General features: G+C 35.1%; 4 protein-coding genes across 5 annotated transcripts; 3 read left to right on the top strand and 1 right to left on the bottom strand.

Annotated features, from left to right (window-relative positions):
• The first annotated feature begins 5,502 nt into the window (after nt 1–5,502).
• Nucleotides 5,503–6,926, top strand: LOC148550353 (uncharacterized). Its single transcript, XM_088494450.1, has 3 exons — nt 5,503–5,721; nt 5,812–5,945; nt 6,305–6,926. The coding sequence occupies exons 1-3, from the start codon at nt 5,503–5,505 to the stop codon at nt 6,924–6,926; spliced, it is 975 nt and encodes a 324-aa protein (XP_088350576.1).
• A 135-nt stretch (nt 6,927–7,061) lies between these two features.
• LOC148550354 (serine/threonine-protein phosphatase 7 long form homolog) lies at nt 7,062–8,689 on the bottom strand. Its single transcript, XM_088494451.1, has 4 exons — nt 7,947–8,689; nt 7,744–7,831; nt 7,408–7,654; nt 7,062–7,297 (listed from the first exon to the last, which is right to left on the bottom strand). The coding sequence occupies exons 1-4, from the start codon at nt 8,687–8,689 to the stop codon at nt 7,062–7,064; spliced, it is 1,314 nt and encodes a 437-aa protein (XP_088350577.1).
• Nucleotides 8,690–10,518: 1,829 nt separating this feature from the next.
• On the top strand, nt 10,519–12,069 carry LOC107608136 (ras-related protein Rab2BV-like). Its single transcript, XM_016310019.3, has 2 exons — nt 10,519–10,814; nt 11,477–12,069. Exons 1-2 carry the CDS (start codon nt 10,650–10,652, stop codon nt 11,957–11,959), a joined length of 648 nt encoding a protein of 215 aa, XP_016165505.1. The 5' UTR covers nt 10,519–10,649; the 3' UTR covers nt 11,960–12,069.
• Nucleotides 12,070–12,620: 551 nt separating this feature from the next.
• Nucleotides 12,621–16,216, top strand: LOC107608377 (BEL1-like homeodomain protein 9). Of its 2 annotated transcripts, none has more exons than XM_016310182.3 (4): nt 12,621–13,509; nt 14,354–14,685; nt 15,002–15,062; nt 15,950–16,216. In XM_016310182.3, the coding sequence occupies exons 1-4, from the start codon at nt 12,952–12,954 to the stop codon at nt 16,082–16,084; spliced, it is 1,086 nt and encodes a 361-aa protein (XP_016165668.1). In that variant the 5' UTR covers nt 12,621–12,951; the 3' UTR covers nt 16,085–16,216. The 2 variants fall into 2 exon arrangements, with proteins under 2 accessions (XP_016165668.1, XP_020962971.1); XM_021107312.2 differs by having other exon boundaries at nt 12,752–13,509; nt 14,414–14,685.
• Nucleotides 16,217–20,201: the final 3,985 nt, after the last annotated feature.

Below are 20,201 nucleotides of genomic sequence, written 5' to 3' on the forward strand. Positions count from 1 at the left end.
TTGGTAAGAGAAGTTAAAAAATTTTTATGTAGGATACCAGTTATCATATATTGCTAATCACATATGACATATGCATCTATACAATTGTTTAGACATGACAATTCTAGATCGTAATCTTGATAGTGAATTGATTATTAAAATACACGAGTTAATCTGTCTAAAATAGATTGTGAGATTCTCCTTAGTTTGTCGAACAACAAATAATTATGCATATATACTTGTAAGAAAAGGAGCAATAGATATATAGTGGAAATTCACATGTAATGTAGTTCTGAGTTTTTAATATCTATTTCTCAATAGAACATAAATTTTATGTATTTTTTCTGTATTTAAATTCAATTAAAATATATTTATACTGTCAAATTTATTTGAGTTTAATTTTAATATATTGATAGTGTAAAATATTTTATATAACTGTTTAAACATAACTTTTTTTTAAATGATTATTCATAAAGTTAATATAAAATTTAGTTATTTTTGTTAACGTGATATTATATAATTAGATGCATGTATGAAACTGTTAATAATATTTTGTTGACGTGATATTATATAATTGGGTAAAGTATATTTTTTGTTCCTAAAGTTTGACAAAAGTTTCAAAAATATCCCTAAATTTTATTTTGTTTCAATTTTGTCCCAAAAGTTTTCGATTTGCATCAAATATACTCCTAATGGCTAACTTTTTAAAAAATTTAAGACCAATTCAACAACAATTTCATAAGAATAACCCTCAATACAAGCAAATCAAGGATAATTTTCATACATTATTGTTGAATTAGTCTTAAATTTTTTGAAAATTTAGCCGTCGAGGTATATTTGATGCAAATCGAAAACTTTTGGGACAAAATTAAAACAAAATAAAACTTAGGAATATTTTTGAAACTTTTGCCAAATTTCAGAAACAAAAAATATATTTTACCCTATATAATTAGATGCATACATGAAACTGTTAATAATATATTTGTTCCAGATCGTACTTGAAACAAACTTATGAGTAATGAGTTTGAGAGATGAGGTTGGAGGTGGTGATGAAGCTATTCAAGTTGGTTTCACATTAGCTCTAAAATGATGGTGGAGTATTTATAAGGGATTCTAATTCTTAAGTCAACAAGAATTTTAGACAAATTTAAGTGAATTATAATTGAAAAATATCTGAGTTTACTTGAAAATTTTTAGTGAGGATGGTGGTAGTTATTTATTGAATGTTCAACTAAATAAAAGAGAATGGATCCTTTTAATTTTTTTTAATTAAGTGAGTAAAGTATGATATTTAATCTTTTAATATTTTTTTTTGGGCAAAAAACAAAAATAAACTAAGGGAGAAAATAATTTACGTGAATAAACCAAAACGAAAACTGCTTCATGAATCTACCAATGCACGTTTATATGTAGTTCGAACCAGCTTGGTTCGAACTCCATTTTTACATAATTCGAACCAGCTGGGTTTGAATTATACACAAACACACGCACACACTAATTCGAACCAGCTTGGTTCGAATTACACACAAACACACTCACACACTAATTCGAATCAGCTTGGTTCGAATTACACACACAGTAATTCATGGTATAATTCGAATTATGCTGTTAAAAAATTAATAATTTATTAAAAAAATTTATTAAAAAAATTAATAATTTAAAAATTAAAAAAATATATATTTTATTTCATACGTTAAAAAAAGCTAACAAAATATTTAATTACGAGACTTCTTTAAAATATTAATGAGCTATCAATTCGAATTCCATACAATACTTTTCTGTCCATTTTTAATAGCTCATGAATATCTTTTAATAAATTTTTTTAATAAATTTTTTTAAATTATACTATAAAAAATATTTTATCCTATCCAAAACAATTTAAAAAAAAGGCTTAAAAAATGTTAGGATTACTATAAAAATTTGTAATGTTCTAATAACTTAGGTAAATACATGCATGTACTCAAATTTTAAATAAAATATTCTACATAGTCAATAATAATTTAGAAATGAAAGAAAATATTTTATTCCATACAAAATAATTAAAAAATATATTTTATTCTATACAAAATAATTTTAAAAAATAGCTTAAAAGATGTTATGAGTACTATAAAAGTTTGTAATATTCTAGTGATTTAGGTAAATACATGATAAAAATATTTTTTCTTTAATTTCTAAATTATTAGTGACTATGTAGAGTATTTCTTTAATGTCCTAAGTCATTAGGACATTACAAATTTTTATAGTACTTCTAACATTTTTTAAGTCATTTTTTAAATTATTTTGCATAGAATAAAATATTTTTTTGTGGTATAATTTAAATAAATTTATTAAAAAATATTCATGAGCTATCAAGAATGGGTAGAAGAGTATTGTATAGAATTCGAATTGTTCACCATATAATTTGAATCAAAGTGATTTGAACTTCCCCCATGCGTAATTCGAATCATGTAATATCTCACCATATAATTTAAATAATTTTATTAAAAAATTATCATGAATATTTTTTAATAAATTTATTTAAATTATACTAAAAAAATATTTTATTCTATGCAAAATAATTTAAAAAATGGCTTAAAAGATGTTAGAAGTACTATAAAAATTTGTAATGTCCTAATGACTTAGGATATTAAAAAAATACTCCACATAGTCACTAATAATTTAGAAATTAAAGAAAAAATATTTTTATCATGTATTTACCTAAATCACTAGAATATTACAAATTTTTATAGTACTCATAACATCTTTTAAGCCATTTTTTAAAATTATTTTGTATAGAATAAAATATATTTTTTAATTATTTTGTATGAAATAAAATATTTTCTTTCATTTCTAAATTATTATTGACTATGTAGAGTATTTTATTTAAAATTTGAGTACATGCATGTATTTACCTAAGTTATTAGAACATTACAAATTTTTATAGTACTCCTAACATTTTTAAGCCATTTTTTTTAAATTGTTTTGCATAGGATAAAATATTTTTTGTAGTATAATTTAAAAAAATTTATTAAAAAATATTCATGAGCTATTAAAAATGGACAAAAAAGTATTGTATGGAATTCGAATTGATAGCTCATTAATATTTTAAAGAAGTCTCGTAATTAAATATTTTGTTAGCTTTTTTTTTAACGTATGAAATAAAATATATATTTTTTTAACTTTTAAATTATTAATTTTTTTAATAAATTTTTTAATAATTTTTTTAATAAATTATTAATTTTTTAACAGCATAATTCGAATTATACCATGAATTACTGTGTGTGTAATTCGAACCAAGCTGGTTCGAATTAGTATGTGCGTGTGTTTGTGTGTAATTCGAACCAAACTCGTTCGAATTATGTAGAAATGGAGTTCGAACCAAGCTGGTTCGAATTACATATAAACGTGCATTGGTGGATTCATGAAGCAGTTTTTGTTTTGGCTGATTCACGTAAATTATTTTCTCCCTTGACTTATTATTGTAATTTGCCCTTTTTTTATATTTTTTTTATTCTACCTATAAATATATAGTAAGAGATTACACTTTAGCTTCTCAAATGAAAAACAAAAAAAAATTAAAAGATCCAATTCCCTAAATGAAACGAGTAGTTTCTTCCCTTAATGCATGGATAATTTATCCCACATTGTGTAAATGTTATCATGTGATCGATAAATAACTATGATAGTGGAGGAAAGTAATGACTTGTTCCCCAAGTTAGATTGAACATGAACTATAGTACCTGTGTCCTAAGTAGGTAGAATAAAATAGACACACACTTAGAAGTTAGAACTGATTTGTTAGATCAAAGGTCTTAATTATTTGGATCTTGGTATGAATTATGAAATATGAATAATATTAAAATTATTTACATTATCATTATTGTCTCTCTTTTAACTTATAATCAAAATTTTAGTCACTATTCAAATGGGCACTCAAAATTTTTTATATAAAATATTATAAATTTTAGGACAAAAAACTTAAATAAGTCAAGCTGGGTAATTTTTTACAGAAATCAGCCAAAGTAAAATCTGGTTTATCAATCAACCAATTCACGTTTATATGTAGTTTGAAGCAGGTAAGTTCAAACTCAATTAATATATAATTCGAATCATGTAGATTCGAATTACACAGTGACACGCACACCAACATAATTTGAATTCACCTGATTCGAATTACACAGTAACAGTAATTCGAATCAGGTTTATTCGAATTACTCCCCAACACGCAATTCCATGTAATTCGATATGGGTTGATTCGAATTACATCAAGTATAGTTTGAATTAGGTTGGTTCGAATTATAAAGGACCAGAGGTGTATATATATGGTGTGAACGTGAGTTGATCTCATTAGAGGGGGAAAATGGCTACTGAGGAGAGTTTTGTAGTCTTGGTTCACCATAGAGGAAAACACATTCCGGTGTGAAGTTCACTGATAAGGATCCTCTCAGTATTTTTATGAGGCCTACGACGAGGTATGATGACCTTGTTAATTCTGTACTGCTGAAACTTAGTCTGGAAGGTGTGAAACGGGTTAAGAAGTTTTACATTCGCATTCCAATCACGGTGCTCCAAGAAACCGTGAAGTATGATTGTTTAACAATCGGGAGCGATGAGGACTTGCAGGTCATGTTTCATTGTCGCCAGCAGTTTCCCGAAGTGAGGACACCAGAGCTGTTGGTAAAGTTGGTTGATGTGGTATCCAGCTCGGGGGGTTCGAACCGGAATACCCCCACTTTAGGCATGGTAGCCGGTTCTAGCTCCAGACCTGTCGGTGCATATTCGTCTGTCCCTGTGTACGAGTGACCGGTCCAGCCTGTTGCCTCCCCTTCGTTCGCTGTTGATCTCAACGGCAGTGTAGGCGGCGAGGTTGGAATAGGGGATTTTGTGCCGACCTCTTTAGAGTGTGCTGCACCGGCCGGAGTTGGAGATGGATTGTTGGATGATCAAGAGGACGATGATGTGGAGCCGGATATGATTGCTGATGACAGTGGCGATGATATTGGAGCGAGTGAGCCTGCTGGGGCGGGAGGTGGTTCTAGCTCTGGCACACAGCAGTACCCTCCATATTTTTCATCTTTGGACTTGGATGCCATGAGGTAGGAGGGGGTTCCTGGGGAGCCTGCTGGATTTGGCGCTAGAGATGCGGAAGGGTCTGCAGGTCTGACAAAGTTTCAGGTTGGTCAGAAATTTCAGGATAAAGATGAGGCCGTGTTAAGTGTCAAGACTTACAGCATCTGACGATGGGTACAGTACAAGGTAGTGGAGTCTGACTATCGCCAGTATGTTGGCAAGTGTTCTGAGTTTGGGAATGTGTGCACATGGTTGATTCGGTTTAGTCTCCGGCAACGCAAGGGCATTTGGGAGGTAAAAAGGTACAATGGACCGCATACGTGTCTCGTGACCTCCATCTCCAGCGACCACAAGAGTTTGGATTATCATGTGATCTCGGTATTCATTATGCCAATGGTTAGGGCTGATGCATCCGTCAGCATCAAGGTGCTCCTAAATGCCACGGCCGTACACTTTGGGTTTAGGCCGACGTACATGAGGGTCTGGTTGGCGAAGCAGAAGGTTGTTGCCCTCATCTATGGTGATTGGGATGAGTCGTATAAAGAGCTCCCTAGGTGGGTGTTAGGAGTTCAGTTGACGATGCCTGGTACTGTTGCAGTCCTTAGGACGAGCCCTGTTCGAGTTGGGGGACAGCTGGACGAGTCTCAAGCTTATTTTCACCGACTGTTCTGGACGTTTCCACCATGTATCGAGGCATTCCGTCATTGCAAGCCGTTGGTTAGTATTGACGGCACCCATCTGTATGACAAGTATGGGGGAACGTTGCTCGTCGCGATTGCACAGGACGGAAACTCCAACATTCTTCCTGTTGCATTCGCACTAGTTGAGGGTGAGAATGCCGAGTCCTGGTCCTTCTTTCTCTCCCACCTGTGTCAGCACGTGACACCGCAGCCGGGTCTGCTAGTTATATCGGACAGGTATAACGGCATCAAGGCCGCACTTTAGGCTCCCGACGGAGGATGGCTACCTCCAGCTGCATACCGTGCATTCTGCATTCGACATGTAGTAGCAAATTTTGCCCTAACCTTCAAGGGCAAAGATGCAAGGAGGCTTCTTGTGAATGCAGGGTATGCTAAGATCGAGGTAGAATTTGATTACTGGTTTGATATTCTGCGGTCTGAAGACCCTGCCATGTGTGAGTGGGCGAACCGAATTGAGTATTCATTGTGGACATAGGGAGTCAGGAACCTCCCTGTGTGTTAATTCAAATATCTCTGAGTGTGTTAATTCAATCCTTAAGGGGGTCAGGAACCTCCCTGTGTGCTTGCTGGTGAAGGCAACTTACGGAAGATTGGCCGAACTATTTGTCTGCAAGGGGAGAGAGGCTAAGGCCCAGCTGGATACCGGACAACAATTCAGTCAAACACCTGGTGAAGTGTATCGAGGCCAATTTGAAGACGATGAGGTGCTTCACGGTGACTTTGTACGACCGGGATAACTCGGAGTTCACCATCACGGAGATAACTCCCACTGGTTCGTTCTCACTGGGTAGCTACAGGGTCTCACTTGGATCTCAGACATGTGATTGCGGATACTTTCAGGCACTTCATTTCCCGTGTCCTCACGCCCTGGCATGCTGTGCCTATTCACGGCTAACTTCGCAGCCGTATGTCCACCAGGTGGATCGTCTTAGTTCGGTGTTCAGTATGTATCGGATGGGGTTCACACCTCCCATTTCCGGGGGTTTCTGGCCACCATACGATGGGCCGACAGTGATCCCAGACCCGAACAAGAGGCGTGTAAGCGAGGGTCGTCCCAGGTCCACTAGGATACGGACCACTATGGACGAGGCAGATCCGAACCGGCCGAAGAGATGTGGCCTCTGTCGGCAACCCGGACACACACGTCGGAGTTGCCCACAGGTCGGAGGACCAACCCGTACAGGGGGACATGAGTAGGTGTATTGTCAGCTTTATTACTTCGTTGATTTCACTTTTGCTTTTAGAGTCCACTGTTATAGGTTTTGTTAGTTGGAGTTGATAAGTGATAAAATTTGTTAAACTTAATGTGATGTACTTTGCATGGGATATTAATTAATGAATATGTTCCGTTTCTGACTTGAAGTATGAAATGTCCAGCCACCTCCACTCACACTGGCTCCGTCGTGTCCCCACACGAGCTCTCCTCTCAACCCGACGCCTATCTGGCACGTCGTCAACACGATCCATATCAGGAACTCGCCCAGCACCCTTCTGCGTCGCCTCCACAGGAATAGGAACGGCTCTCAGATCCCCAGGTACATCTCTGGTGACAAGAACCTCTTTCCATGCTGACTCCACCAGTCCAAGAAGTCATGTGAGGGTCCAGGGTCTACGACAACATCGAACCAGAGAACGTGGTCTGCACGGCTCTCCCAATGAAGATGCCAGAACTACAAACTGTACGGGAACCAACGATCACCTCCTCTCCCATCCTTCGACATTAGAAAGTCGATGATCAGGGCGGGCTGGGGACGGGACTGGACTCCGCCGAATTGCGGTAAGACCATATCTATCTTATGCCACTCTATCACGGCAAAATATATCAGTGACGTCACAGACCACCATAACGCCGTATGACGAGGCTCCAACACCTCTGGATGCACAACCTGAAGGACGTCGGGGGAGCTATAGGGCATCCAGATGAACTGCAAAAAGATTTCAACATTGTCAGGCCAAATCATGATCTGAAGTCCTAAAGCTTAATTAACTAAACATTGGCGGTTAGTATACTCACATCCCTGGCCTGTAACATGTCTATCCTCAGCCTCCACATCTGCACTCTAGGTCCCTTCTCGCTACCGAAAGGGTTGTGACCTGACCACCTGCATCTCACATCGATGTTATAGCGTGTTAAGAGTGTGACAAAATAGTATAACATTATAAGCGGACATGGAATTAAATAATTTAACTTGAAATAGAAAAGTCTGAGAATGGTACCTCGAGGCCAACGGCCAGCTGAACGTATCATACCCAGCAGGCCTAAACCTAGGAAAGCGCCAAAATATCCAAGACTGAAGTAACTGTAACGGGCCAGCTAACTTCACCACATGTCTGTTGGCCACTCGGTACATGCACCGGTACAACATGCACATGCACATGCACTCGGCCACATGCACATGCACCACATGTCTGTAGCCACCCATCTCCTCAAGCCTAGCCACGTAGGGTAGCCATCTGATGTGAATACGGTTGCTGGACTTGTCGGCAAACAGCTGAGTGTCCAACAATATTATGATATAGGCACGAGCAAAGCACCACACAGTCTCCTCATCGGCTCCCGCGGGGCACTCTCCAAAAGTCTCCTGGAACCAGGTGCAGTTTACTGCGAACTTCTGAACTTGGTTCGTAGGAAGAATCACTCCAAGCAACTCCTGGAACCACACCCAAGCTGGACGGCCACCCTGGATGTATATCTGAAAATCTGTCAGGCAACCACTGACATAACATCCGTCGACTGGCAACCCTAACTGGTAGGCCACGTCCTGTAGTGTGATCGTGCACTCTCCGAACGGCATGTGGAAGGTGTGCGTCTCAGGACGCCACTGCTCGACGAAGGCACTGACAAGGGGCTCATCCAATCGGAACCATCTATCGTTTAGTCTCGCCAGATGGTATAAACCGGCCATCTGCAAGTACGGAACGTACCTCTCATCTAGTCGCATGCCTTGCTGCCGCCGCATGCTCGAGATGCATCACTGGGGCTGCGCATAAGATAGACCGCATAATTAGAACCACTTACAAAACCGCTAACAGAAACCACTAACAACGTAAACCACATATTGAAACCACTAGCAAAACCGCATGCATAAACTGCTAACATAAATCACTAACATAAACCGCTAAGATAAACCACCGGCCAAACCGCATACAAAACCACTAAGATAAACCACTTGCAATACCACTAACATAAACCACTAAAATAAACCGCCAACAAAACCGCATGCAAAGGCACTGAATAAACCACTTGCAATACTACTAACATTAACCACTAACATAAACCGGCAACAAAACCGCATGCAAAAGCACTGAATAAACCACTTGCAATACCATTAACATAAATCGCCAACATATATAAGGTGCAAAACCACTAAAATAAACCGCTTGCAATAGCACTAACATTAACCGCTAACATAAACCACCAACAAAACCTCATGCAAAACCACTAAATTAAACCACTCGCAATACCACTAGCATAAACCACTAGCATAAACCACCAACAAAACCACTAGCAAAACAACTAAATTAAACCGCATGCAAAACCACTAGAATAAACCACATGCAAGAAACCACTAAAATAAACTACTAGCATAAACCACCAACAAAATAAACCACTAGCGAAAAATTTTCATATCTACTAACCTCGTCGTTGATGACCTCGGCTATATGAGCAACTCCGTCCAAACGATATAGCCTTTCCGGATCGTCCCCCATCGGTTGAGTATTCTGATCGGGTCTTTGTCGGAGCGAATCTGGGTCGTTTTCTCTGGGATTTGGTGGGGTATGAGAATGGATAAGGAGTTCGAATGAGGTGGGTTCGAACTCCTTATATAGCCGAATCCAGTGTAATTCGAATCAACCCCATTCGAATTACTATTAGAGGCAAAATGTGAGTAATTCGAATCAACTAGATTCGAACTACTTAGGGAATAGTGCACAAGTATAATTCGAAGTAACCTGGTTCGAATTATACTTTTTTATAATTCGAATCAAGTAGATTCGAATTAGTGTGTGCGTGTGTTTGAGTATAATTCGATGTGAGTTGATTCAAATTATGTACAAATGTAGTTCGAATTTACCTGTTTCGAATTACATAAAAATGTGGTTTGGTTGACTCATGAAGCTGTTTTCAGATTGGCTGATTCGTGTAATATTGTGCTCCCCTTGGCTTAATTGGGGTTTTTTGCCCTAAATTTTAGTTTAAAAACATAAAAAAAATATATAACTTTGAACAATCTTTTAAATTTTGTAAAAATATATATATTTTTTGTTTTGATAATTTAATTTTATTTTCCCTTAAAATTTTGGTCTATATAATGTGTTTTCGCCATAACGGGCATAAAGTACCATTATCATAATTTAAATATGAGAACAACTAGGGAACCAAAAGCATATCAGCCAAAAACCAGCCAAAATGTATTTGAGCTCCATAAAAAATTGGGTTTTGGTTTGTGCTCCGTGATTTCAGGAGCAGTTTTCAAACATATTATTCAAAAATGATTCTAATTAAACGGTTTTGTTTATTTTTTGGCTGATTACTTTTGGTTACGTATACTTTTCCTTTAAATATTTACGTGACAGACTAAAACATATTAGGTCGAACAAAAATTGAATAAAACAAGAGAATCTCATAAAAAACATTTACTAAGAAAACGGAAAAGGAAAACATATAGATAGCGAATTTTGCGGGCAATGAAAGGGTGGGCGTTTCAAAAGTGGTGTGTCGTCCGTTAATTCAGTTATTATTGGGGTGGTTCCAATGTTAATGTGCGTCTTTTCTTTTCTTCCCTGTTCTTCACTCGTCTCTGATCTGCAGGGAAAAATAAAATAACGCTTCCGCAAACTTGGAATCTCTAAGCCATTCCATTTTGGCAATTGTTCTGTTGGCGTAATAATAATAATAATAATATTAATAGATATTAGATGGCGTACAAAGTGGACCATGAATACGACTACCTCTTCAAGGTTGTGTTGATTGGGGACTCTGGGGTTGGAAAATCCAATATCCTTTCCAGGTTTACGCGCAACGAGTTTTGCTTGGAGTCCAAGTCTACCATTGGTGTTGAATTCGCCACCAGAACATTGCAGGTTTTTTCCTCCTCTTTCTCTTTTGTTTCCTTCTTTTCTTTTCAATCGGTTTTCGTTTGATTTGGTTTGGTTCAATTCGATTCCATGATATGACATGAAAATTCACTACGATTACATGAATTTATCAATCAGTTAGCGTACCGTGTATCAATTTATCTGTGTAGAACATTAAATATACATATATTCAGAATAAAATATTTTACATATGGTGTACTGCGTACTGGATACACGTTTCTGTACTGGAACAATGTTACTATGTGATGGTGCGTGGATCACAAAATGTTTTTGCATTCCTGTTGAATCTTATATTGAAATGTTTTTAATGTAAAATTTTGGAAAACTGACTACTCATATAAAGTTGTCTTTTATACGAAAATAGTTGAGAATCGTTAGATAATAATTTAGTCAAATATGTCAGATCATTTAACGATTTTCAACTATCATTTTGTGTGGAAGCAATTTCAAGTGAATAAGACAATTCTAAAAATGTAAAAATATTTCACGAAACACATCCCTTTCTTATTTGAATTTTTGTTATGAGATAGATTAATGTGTTATGTTTTAACTAAATTGTTTGGATCCATACATTATAGAGTTTAGAATAATCAAATGTGTTAATGATTGAAGATTTAATTGCTGATGTTAAAAACAATATAATGCAGGTGGAAGGGAAGACTGTAAAGGCACAAATATGGGACACTGCAGGGCAAGAGAGGTATAGAGCCATCACAAGTGCATACTACAGAGGAGCAGTTGGTGCCCTCTTGGTGTATGACATTACCAAGAGGCAAACATTCGACAATGTCCAGCGATGGCTTCGCGAGCTAAGGGACCATGCCGACTCCAACATTGTTATCATGATGGCCGGAAACAAATCCGACCTTAATCATCTGAGAGCAGTGTCTACTGAAGATGCTGAAAGTTTGGCTGAAAAAGAAGGACTATCTTTTCTTGAGACTTCAGCATTGGAAGCCTATAATGTTGAGAAGGCATTCCAAACCATATTGTTTGATATATATCACATTATAAGTAAAAAGGCGCTCGCGGCGCAGGAAGCCACTTCTGCCGGTGTTCCTCAGGGAACCACCATAAATGTCGCGAACACGGCCAATAATGCAGAGAGTAGATCTTGTTGCTCTAATTAACAATTTGTAGAAAAAGAGGTGACACAGAAAAAATGTTTGTTTTTTTGTTGGAAATTTGAATACACATGATGAGTAGTTGCTAGTTGTTGTTGTTACCATTTGCTAGTTGTTGTTACATTCTTTAATTTCTGTAAGATGGGAGAGGCAGATCAACAATTTACACCTTTGGCATTAACTGATTCTGAAATGCTTGCAATTCAGAATTTGATGAATCTTAGTTCTCTCTAAGTCAGAGTTTTAGTCACAGATATTGTAACTTTAGTTTTTCAGTGAAATTGTTAATGCAGCTTTCTTCTGTAACTTTCATCATAATAAATTCTTTGCATTTGTTCTTTGTAAAACACTTTCTGTAATTGCTGAAAAGAAGGTGCTTGAAATTGTTTGTACTGATTTCATCAGTGTGGTGTTCATCATGTGGGAAATTTGATTCTCCAATGAGTCATATTTTTTCAGCTACTAACTAGAAAATGGTCCAAAAACCAGTGTTTAGTATAGTTCATACTTCAAACCGTAGGTTCAAGGTGGAACTACACGTCTCTTACCATAAAAAGGTTTGGACAAACACAAAAATTGACTCATATAAGTCTTATACTCTTATCACTTAAATGATTTAGAAACTCAGATTTTAATATATAATTATATTATATATGCAAGTGTAAATAGTTTTTCGGAGACATTTAATCATACTGCATTAATAAAAACATTTGAGTTAATTTTTCGCTAACTTAAAAGTCCGACAATTTTCAAGTGGGAAATTGTCTACAAATATGTAATGTAAGCTCAGCAGTGCAAGAAATTGGAAAAGTTCAAAACTGTTCAAAGTCCCTTCAACTGTTTCTTCTGCCAAAAACTGTTCATAAATAGTGACTCTACTAATTAACCTCACACCAAAGTTCTCTAAGTTTCATCTCCTTCACCATTCATCACTACTTCACTCACCTTCCTCTTTTATCACCTTCTCCTTCATCTCCACCACTAAGCAAAGTTCATTGATGGAGGAAAATTTTGAGTCCTCTCATGTCCCACAACAAAGCAGAAGGAACAAGCTCAGAGAAATGGTCCAAACCCAAAAACAACCACCACCACCACAACCATTTCCTCCATCATTTCAAACCAGCATAGCTCAACCCTTTGAGACAAATCCAATTTCATCTACATTTATTAGCACCAAACCACCCTATCATGACTCCTTTCTAGCAAAGAGTTCTTCACAACTAGAACATTACCCTGCAAGCTTTCACAATCTTCTTCTTCCACCCTATTTGGTGGATCAAAATCATCATGTGCCCCAAGAACCATGCAGTGATGTTAGAAACATTGGTCCTGTGGTTGTTCCTTTTACAGGGTATGCTTCCATATTGAAGAGATCAAGGTTTCTGAAGCCAGCTCAGCAGATTCTTGAAGACATGTGTGGCAGTGTTTTGGATCCTCCACCAAGATTGAATGAAAGTGGTGATGATCATGAAGAAGATCCCATCATTGGAACTAATGGTAGGGATGGAGTTCAGCATCATTGTAGGGATTCTGTACTTGGTTGCATGTTAGATGAGGTATGTGAAATGTCTTTGGTCCCCCCATTTTTTTTTTCTTTTCTTTTAATTAATGGAAAATCTTAGTCAGACTTTCAACATTAATTACAAATCTGACTATAAATATCACTATCACTAATTGTAATCTTATCTAAAGCATGTTTGGAAACAGTACATTTATCTTTTTTTTCAAAAATTGTGATCCTAGGTCCTAGCAAACTTCTTTTGTATAAGCTAATTTGGACCCAAAATATGTTTCTTTCTAAATTCTAAAGTCTAGTACTTGAGATATCAATTGAATTCAGTTTTCTATCATTCAAGCTTCAAATATATAGCAGACTACACCCAGAAGGTGTAATGTGTGCGATTTAAGCCCAATTTGGGTAAACAGCTTAATTAAGCTCCTTTTGAAAAAATAGCTTAAACAATAATGGTTATGTGAAAAAGTAGCTTATAAATAAGTTATTTTGTATTTGAGTTTTTAGTTCTAAAAATACTTATTTTATAGAAATGTGATAAAAAATAGTAGTATTATGAGAGAAGTTATTTTTTTTTACTCTTCTATAAGTTCCTAAATAGCTTCTTAAAAAGTTGCAATTTGATTTTAAAAATCGCACTAAACACTAATACTACTATTTTTCATAAGTCAAAAGCTCAAAAAAGTTACTTTTAAAGTTTCTCAAACGGACCTTAATATGGTAATTAATGGCTTGAACCCGTGAGACCATGACCTTTAGTTCACACGGAAACATATCAATCGTTGCTCTAAGGCTCCCTTTCTAATTTGCAAATAAATGGGTTAAAAAATTTCATAACTTACCCAAAATTGAAAGAATAGGTAGTAATTTTTTTTTTTTTTCTTAAGGTATACAAGAAGTATATACTATACTGCCAACAAATGCAATCAGTGGTGTCATCATTTCAGAAAGTAGCTGGGCTTGGAAATGCCACTCCTTACATATCCTTTGGAATCAAATCCATTTCCAAGCATTTTGGATGTTTGAAACATGCTATCTATGATCAACTTCAGTTCACAATGAAGAACACTACTCCTGCATCTAACAATGTTGTTGAAAAGGGTCTTCAATCAGTGCAAAGCTTACACTCAGTTCAACCTGTTTTGAGATCCCAAAGAGGGCTTCCGGATCATGCTGTAGCTTTGTTGAGAAGATGGCTCTTTGAACACTTCTTACACCCGTCAGTGATTCTAGTTTTGAAGCTTATTTTTGTAGGGTTGTTAATGTTTTCGCAGACTCTCATTCTTGTTTTATGGCAATTAAGCTAAAACAATCCTTTTTTGTTATTAGATAAGATGTGAAACTTATTCTATTTGAGTTTTACATCTCATCTAATAATAAGAAAGATGTGTTAGCTCAATGCACGACAGAAAAATGAGTATATAAAATATTTCTCTTTGCTATAAATGATTATTTTGTTTTACTTTTCTTAGGCTATGGAAACTATTTATTTTGGTTTATGTGCTAATGATTGTTACTTAAACCTGTTCATGCAGTTATCCTACTGATTCTGAAAAGGATACATTGGTTCAACAGACTGGCCTATCAAGATGTCAGGTGATTCTTCATTCCTTCCAAAATTGTGTTACAACTTATAAGCTTACAATTTGAGATTTATAATTCAATATGAGAACATGACCTAACCAACCTAAAGCTCTAAAAAGTTGAACGAGTGAATGCTTAAGTTGGTAGTAAAAAAAAAATACATGAAACAAGAGTTTAGTCATTTATTGTATTTTTGCATTAATTTGGTTCTTTAGAGTGTAAAATACTAAAATAGCCATCAACTCAATATACATTTAAAAGACTAAATTGATGTCTCTTTTAAATACTAACAGGCAAATTGATGTGCAAGCTCTTAAAGAGTATAGAATAAGATTAATAGTCAAATTAGTCTCTAAAAAAATAAGTTATTTTTTAAATTCGTCTTTAAAAGATTTTATCAATCAAATTAATCATTTAAAGATTATAAATTAATCATTTTTTACTTTCTGTCACTCCATTAATAATTTTCATCAACTATTGATAATGTAAAATGTTGATTAACAACATACATGATCTCTAACATGTCTATGTTTATGAAATTTTATCAGTTTAATCTATTTTTCCAATTACATAAACCCTAATCCCAATATAACATAGCGATTAACTTGATATATTTTTATAAACATATTTATTCAACATCTAACTAAATATACTAAGTATCATGTATGCTGTCAATTAATATTTCATATTATCAATAGTTGACGAAAACAATTAACGGAGTGAATGAGTGATAGAAAGACAAAAATAATTAATTTATAATTTTAAAAGATCAATTTAATTGATAAAATCTTTTAAGGATAAATTTAAAAAAATTTTCATTTTTCAAGAACTAATTTAACTAGTAACCCATGCATCATCTCACATCAATGTTGCATCACTAAAATTAGTAATTTTAACAGGTTTCAAATTGGTTCATCAATGCAAGAGTAAGAATCTGGAAGCCCATGGTGGAAGAGATGCACATGAATGGGTTACAGAAGACTCAAGAATCAGAAGTGATCCATCATGCAAGGAAGCCCACTATTGGCCCTTAAACCACAGTTATTAAGCCCATGTAAAAAGCCTGCCCCAATAACCAAGAAGAAGAAAAAATTACTAAATCCCAAACTCCCCAAGCAATGGTTCAAATTCAAACATATGTTACGTATCAAATGTTGCTTGCATTATATTAGTTCTTGTTAAATCAAATCCAAAAAAAGAAAAATTATAACATGTGAATTGGGAAAGCAATGGATTATCTTTATAGCACTAAACTAATCACCTGAAAAATTTGGGCAATTATTTTCATTTGGGTTCCGTTTCAATTCAGAAAAACCAAAAACCATAATGAAACCGTAAATGGATGGTATAACAGCATGCGTGCATTCACGTGTGGTATATATGTGTGTGTGAGACAAGTGACAACACTACTTTTGCCAATTGAATTCTTCCAACATTAACAACGGTTAGTTTTTATCTAATTAATCCGTAAAGGTTTCTAACTAAATAAACAGTGATATATTCTTGTTAATTTAACAAACTAGTATATTTACCTGTTCATTAAGAGCAACTCTAATGCTAAGAAATAGAGTTCCTCTTCAGACATATGGGAACTTAATTACCATTGAAGTGAAAAGGAAAAGAGGGCTCTTCACGGGATCAAGGTTGAGAGTCTCTCTAAGCAGGGACTTGCAACAATCAATAAAATCATGCCATATACTAAGTTAATAAAAAAAATAATAAATATATTAAATATATATATTAAATACTTATATATCTATTTAATTAATTATTTATATTAATTATTTAATAATTAGTTATATTAAATTATAATTAATATAAATAATTATATTAAATCAATATCAAATATTATTTATATTGTTATATTAAATCATAATTAATTAAATTTATTTTACATAAAAAATAAATTTAATTTTTATATATTATAAAATAATTTTTAGTTGGATTATTTATTTTTATTTATAAAATTTAAAATACTAATCAAATTTAAGTTATTTATTTTAATATTTTATAATATTAAATTATTTTGAATTTATAAATTTAAATAATATTATTATAAAAAATAATAATTATATTAATTTTAATTACTTAATTAATTAATTAGGTGGGACCACAATAAGGATTAAAGTTAGTTCCTTCTAATGGAGAAGAGAGAGATTCTTTGAGTTCCTATTTATTGGTTATGACGCAAAATCTGATGTGGAGTCATTTTTTATGTCAGGTGGGCCATAAATAGGGATTGAAATGAGTTTCCTACTAGAGATGGTCTAAAGCCCAATCAATAAACATTATTCGGATGGACACCTACCTGACTTTATGAAGGTCGGACATAGTAATATTGAACTAGTTTTACTTTTTTAAATAAATAACTAATTCTTACAATTTCTCTTATTCATATAAAAAGGAGATCTCAACAACCTCTTTATAAAAAAAGGAGTAAGTAGTAACCAACAAGGCAACAACCCACCATTAAAATGGGACGAATCAAAAAGTAATTATTGACTTTATATCTATACTTATAAATATTCTTATGTCCTCAGATATTATTTGAACTCCAATCTACTAAAAATCTACCTAAAATTCTTACTAACTTAAGCATCGGAGTCCCTTGCAGGTACCACCCCATCTTTGCTTACAAAGAACTCGGACTACTTCACCTTGACGGAGAAGACGTTGAATCAATCCCTCTTAGGAGTCTGAACCTCAAGTTTAAACCCAAATCCATCAGTTTCAGTTAACTCTCATAACATTGGCGCCGTTGCCGGTGACTTAGTAATCGACATCGTATGATGGCAGACGACATTCCAGAAAACAAACACACTGCTTCTGATTCTGAAACCCAGGAAGAAGAGCAGTACAACGACAACTGCAGACTAGTCATACCTCCCCGACCTGACAAAGGGAAAGGTATCGCTGGGGAGGCACATCCCGCAAATCAAAGAGGACGGAGAATAAGTTCGAAAGTCCATCAATCAGGAGAATCAGGAAAAAGAGATACTACAGAGCTCATGAAACTGATTCATAGACATCAAGGTTGGCTAGAGCAGTTCAAGAATGAATTTGAACGACAACGTGATCAAAAAGAACTCTGTGAAGGGAGGTACGACGGCGAAGAAAATTGGAAGAAAAAATCAAGAAGCTGAAATCCGATCTAAAAGGTCGGAAATCCTGAGCTGACCGAGCAGAAATGTCTTTGGGAGGTAAAGATCCATTTACGGAAGAGATCATGCGATCAAAAGTTCCCAAAAACTTTAAGAGCCTCGATATGGATCTCTATGACAAAACCACTATCTGAGACACCACTTAAGTAATTTTAAGAGTCGCATGTACTTGGCTGACGCGTCGGACACAACTCGTGCAAAGTTTTCCCGACTACGCTAACCAGGGCGTCAATGAAATGGTTTGATAGCTTGCCACATAGGTCAGTCACCTGCTTCGACGACTTAGCAAGGAGTTTTCTTACCCCATTTTCCATTCAAAAAGACAAGACCAAGCATGTCTCGAGTCTCTTGGGAGTAAAACAAGAGGTTGGAAAATCTTTACGAGCCTATATGAAAATGTTCAACAAAACGTATTTGGAGATCCAAAACCTACCTACACCTACGGAAGTGGTCATTATGGGGCTAATTAATAGCCTCAAAGAAGGCATGTTCTCTCAATCCATATCAAAGAGACATCCAATATTTTTGTATGAGGTTTAAGAGCAGGTCGAAAAATATATCAACATAGAGGAGACGACAAAATTAAGAGAACCCACCTTAGGATAAAGCAATCAATGTCAGACTCGAAGCAAGGAAAGAGAGTAAAAAAAAGAATACAGCTCAAAAAAAATTCGAAGGTATTACAATTATATCCTATTACAGGTTTTTATTGTCGACATTTATAGAGAGATCTGCCACACAAAAAATATTTCACCTCCTAAACCAATTAAAAATAAAAAAGGTGAAAGTCAGTCAGAATACTGCAAATACCACAAAATTTACGGTCATTCCACCAATGATTGATATGATTCAAAGTTAAATAAAAACATATATAGTTATTTTTGTTTACAACTTTTATAAGGTTAATTAAATTTAAAGTTTAATTATTTTAATATTAAAAATAATAAAATCAATGAAATAATTTTATTTATTTTAAAGTATAATAATTGACCTAGAAAAGGCTTATGACAGGGTGAGTTGGGAGTTTTTGGAGCAATCTCTCCTAATGTTTGGCTTTCCAGGTACTATTGTTTCTCTTATTATGAAATGTGTAAAGTCTTCCTCCCTTTCTCTAATGTAGAATGGTAACCAGTTGGATGGTTTTCAGCCAAAGAGGGGTTTGAGGCAAGGAGACCCGATGTCTCCTTATTTATTTGTTATTTGTATGGAGAGGTTGAGTTGCCTCATTGTTAGGCAAGTGGAGGTTGGTAGATGGAAACCAGTGACTGTGTCTAGGGGAGGTCCTGTAATCTCCCATCTCCTTTTTGCAGACGACCTTATCCTTTTTTGCAAAGCGAAGAAATCTCAAGTGCTTCATGTTTTGGACACTATGGCCACCTTTTGCAGAGCATCTGGTATGAAGGTGAATTTTGACAAATCTCGTGCTATCTGTTCTATGAATGTTTCTAGACAACGCAAGGATCTCTTCACTGGTATTTCTTCTATCCGATTTGCTAATTCTCTAGGAAAATACCTTGGTGTCCCCCTTAAGCATGGCAGAGTTACTAAAGCTGATTTTAATGATGTGGTTGATAAGCTTACTAATAGGCTAGCATCTTGGAAAGGTCGCTTCCTTAATAAAGCTGGTCGGATTTGCCTTGCTAAATCAGTTTTATCTTCTATACCTATTTATAGGATGCAAGTAAGCTTTTTTCCATCAGGTGTGTGCTCTAACATTGATAAGTTTACTAGAAGTTTCATTTGGTGTGGTAGTCATAATCACTGTGTCTTCATTTAGCATCTTGGAGAGTTTTGACGACTCCAAAAAAGTTTGGAGGTCTTGCTCTGCGGGAGTCGCGGTTGGTCAATTTTTCTTTATTAGGAAAGCTAGTTTGGCAAATTTTGATGAATCAAGAGAAACTGTGGGTCAAGATTATGCTTCAAAAATACCTCCAGAATAGAAACCTATTTGCAGTTAAAGCAATGGGTTCTTCATCGTATATATGGAAGT

The sequence above is a fragment of the Arachis ipaensis genome, chromosome B7, assembly GCF_059453495.1.
Source record: "Arachis ipaensis isolate K30076 ecotype BB chromosome B7, ASM5945349v1, whole genome shotgun sequence".
NCBI lineage: Eukaryota > Viridiplantae > Streptophyta > Magnoliopsida > Fabales > Fabaceae > Arachis > Arachis ipaensis.

Excerpts from the sequence above, each read along its gene's own strand:
- LOC107608136 (XM_016310019.3), top strand. The coding sequence starts at position 10,650 with ATGGCGTACAAAGTGGACCATGAATACGACTACCTCTTCAAGGTTGTG. Across the intron at positions 10,815-11,476 it reads TCGCCACCAGAACATTGCAG|GTGGAAGGGAAGACTGTAAA; the intron begins GTTTTTTCCTCC and ends AATATAATGCAG.
- LOC148550354 (XM_088494451.1), bottom strand. The coding sequence starts at position 8,689 with ATGCGGCGGCAGCAAGGCATGCGACTAGATGAGAGGTACGTTCCGTAC. Across the intron at positions 7,655-7,743 it reads ACATGTTACAGGCCAGGGAT|TTCATCTGGATGCCCTATAG; the intron begins GTGAGTATACTA and ends ATCTTTTTGCAG. Across the intron at positions 7,298-7,407 it reads TGATCGTTGGTTCCCGTACA|CATGGAAAGAGGTTCTTGTC; the intron begins GTTTGTAGTTCT and ends TGGTGGAGTCAG.
- LOC148550353 (XM_088494450.1), top strand. The coding sequence starts at position 5,503 with ATGAGGGTCTGGTTGGCGAAGCAGAAGGTTGTTGCCCTCATCTATGGT. Across the intron at positions 5,722-5,811 it reads CGTTTCCACCATGTATCGAG|GACGGAAACTCCAACATTCT; the intron begins GCATTCCGTCAT and ends GCGATTGCACAG. Across the intron at positions 5,946-6,304 it reads CTGCTAGTTATATCGGACAG|GCAACTTACGGAAGATTGGC; the intron begins GTATAACGGCAT and ends TTGCTGGTGAAG.
- LOC107608377 (XM_016310182.3), top strand. The coding sequence starts at position 12,952 with ATGGAGGAAAATTTTGAGTCCTCTCATGTCCCACAACAAAGCAGAAGG. Across the intron at positions 13,510-14,353 it reads TTGGTTGCATGTTAGATGAG|GTATACAAGAAGTATATACT; the intron begins GTATGTGAAATG and ends TTTTTTCTTAAG. Across the intron at positions 15,063-15,949 it reads CTGGCCTATCAAGATGTCAG|GTTTCAAATTGGTTCATCAA; the intron begins GTGATTCTTCAT and ends TAATTTTAACAG.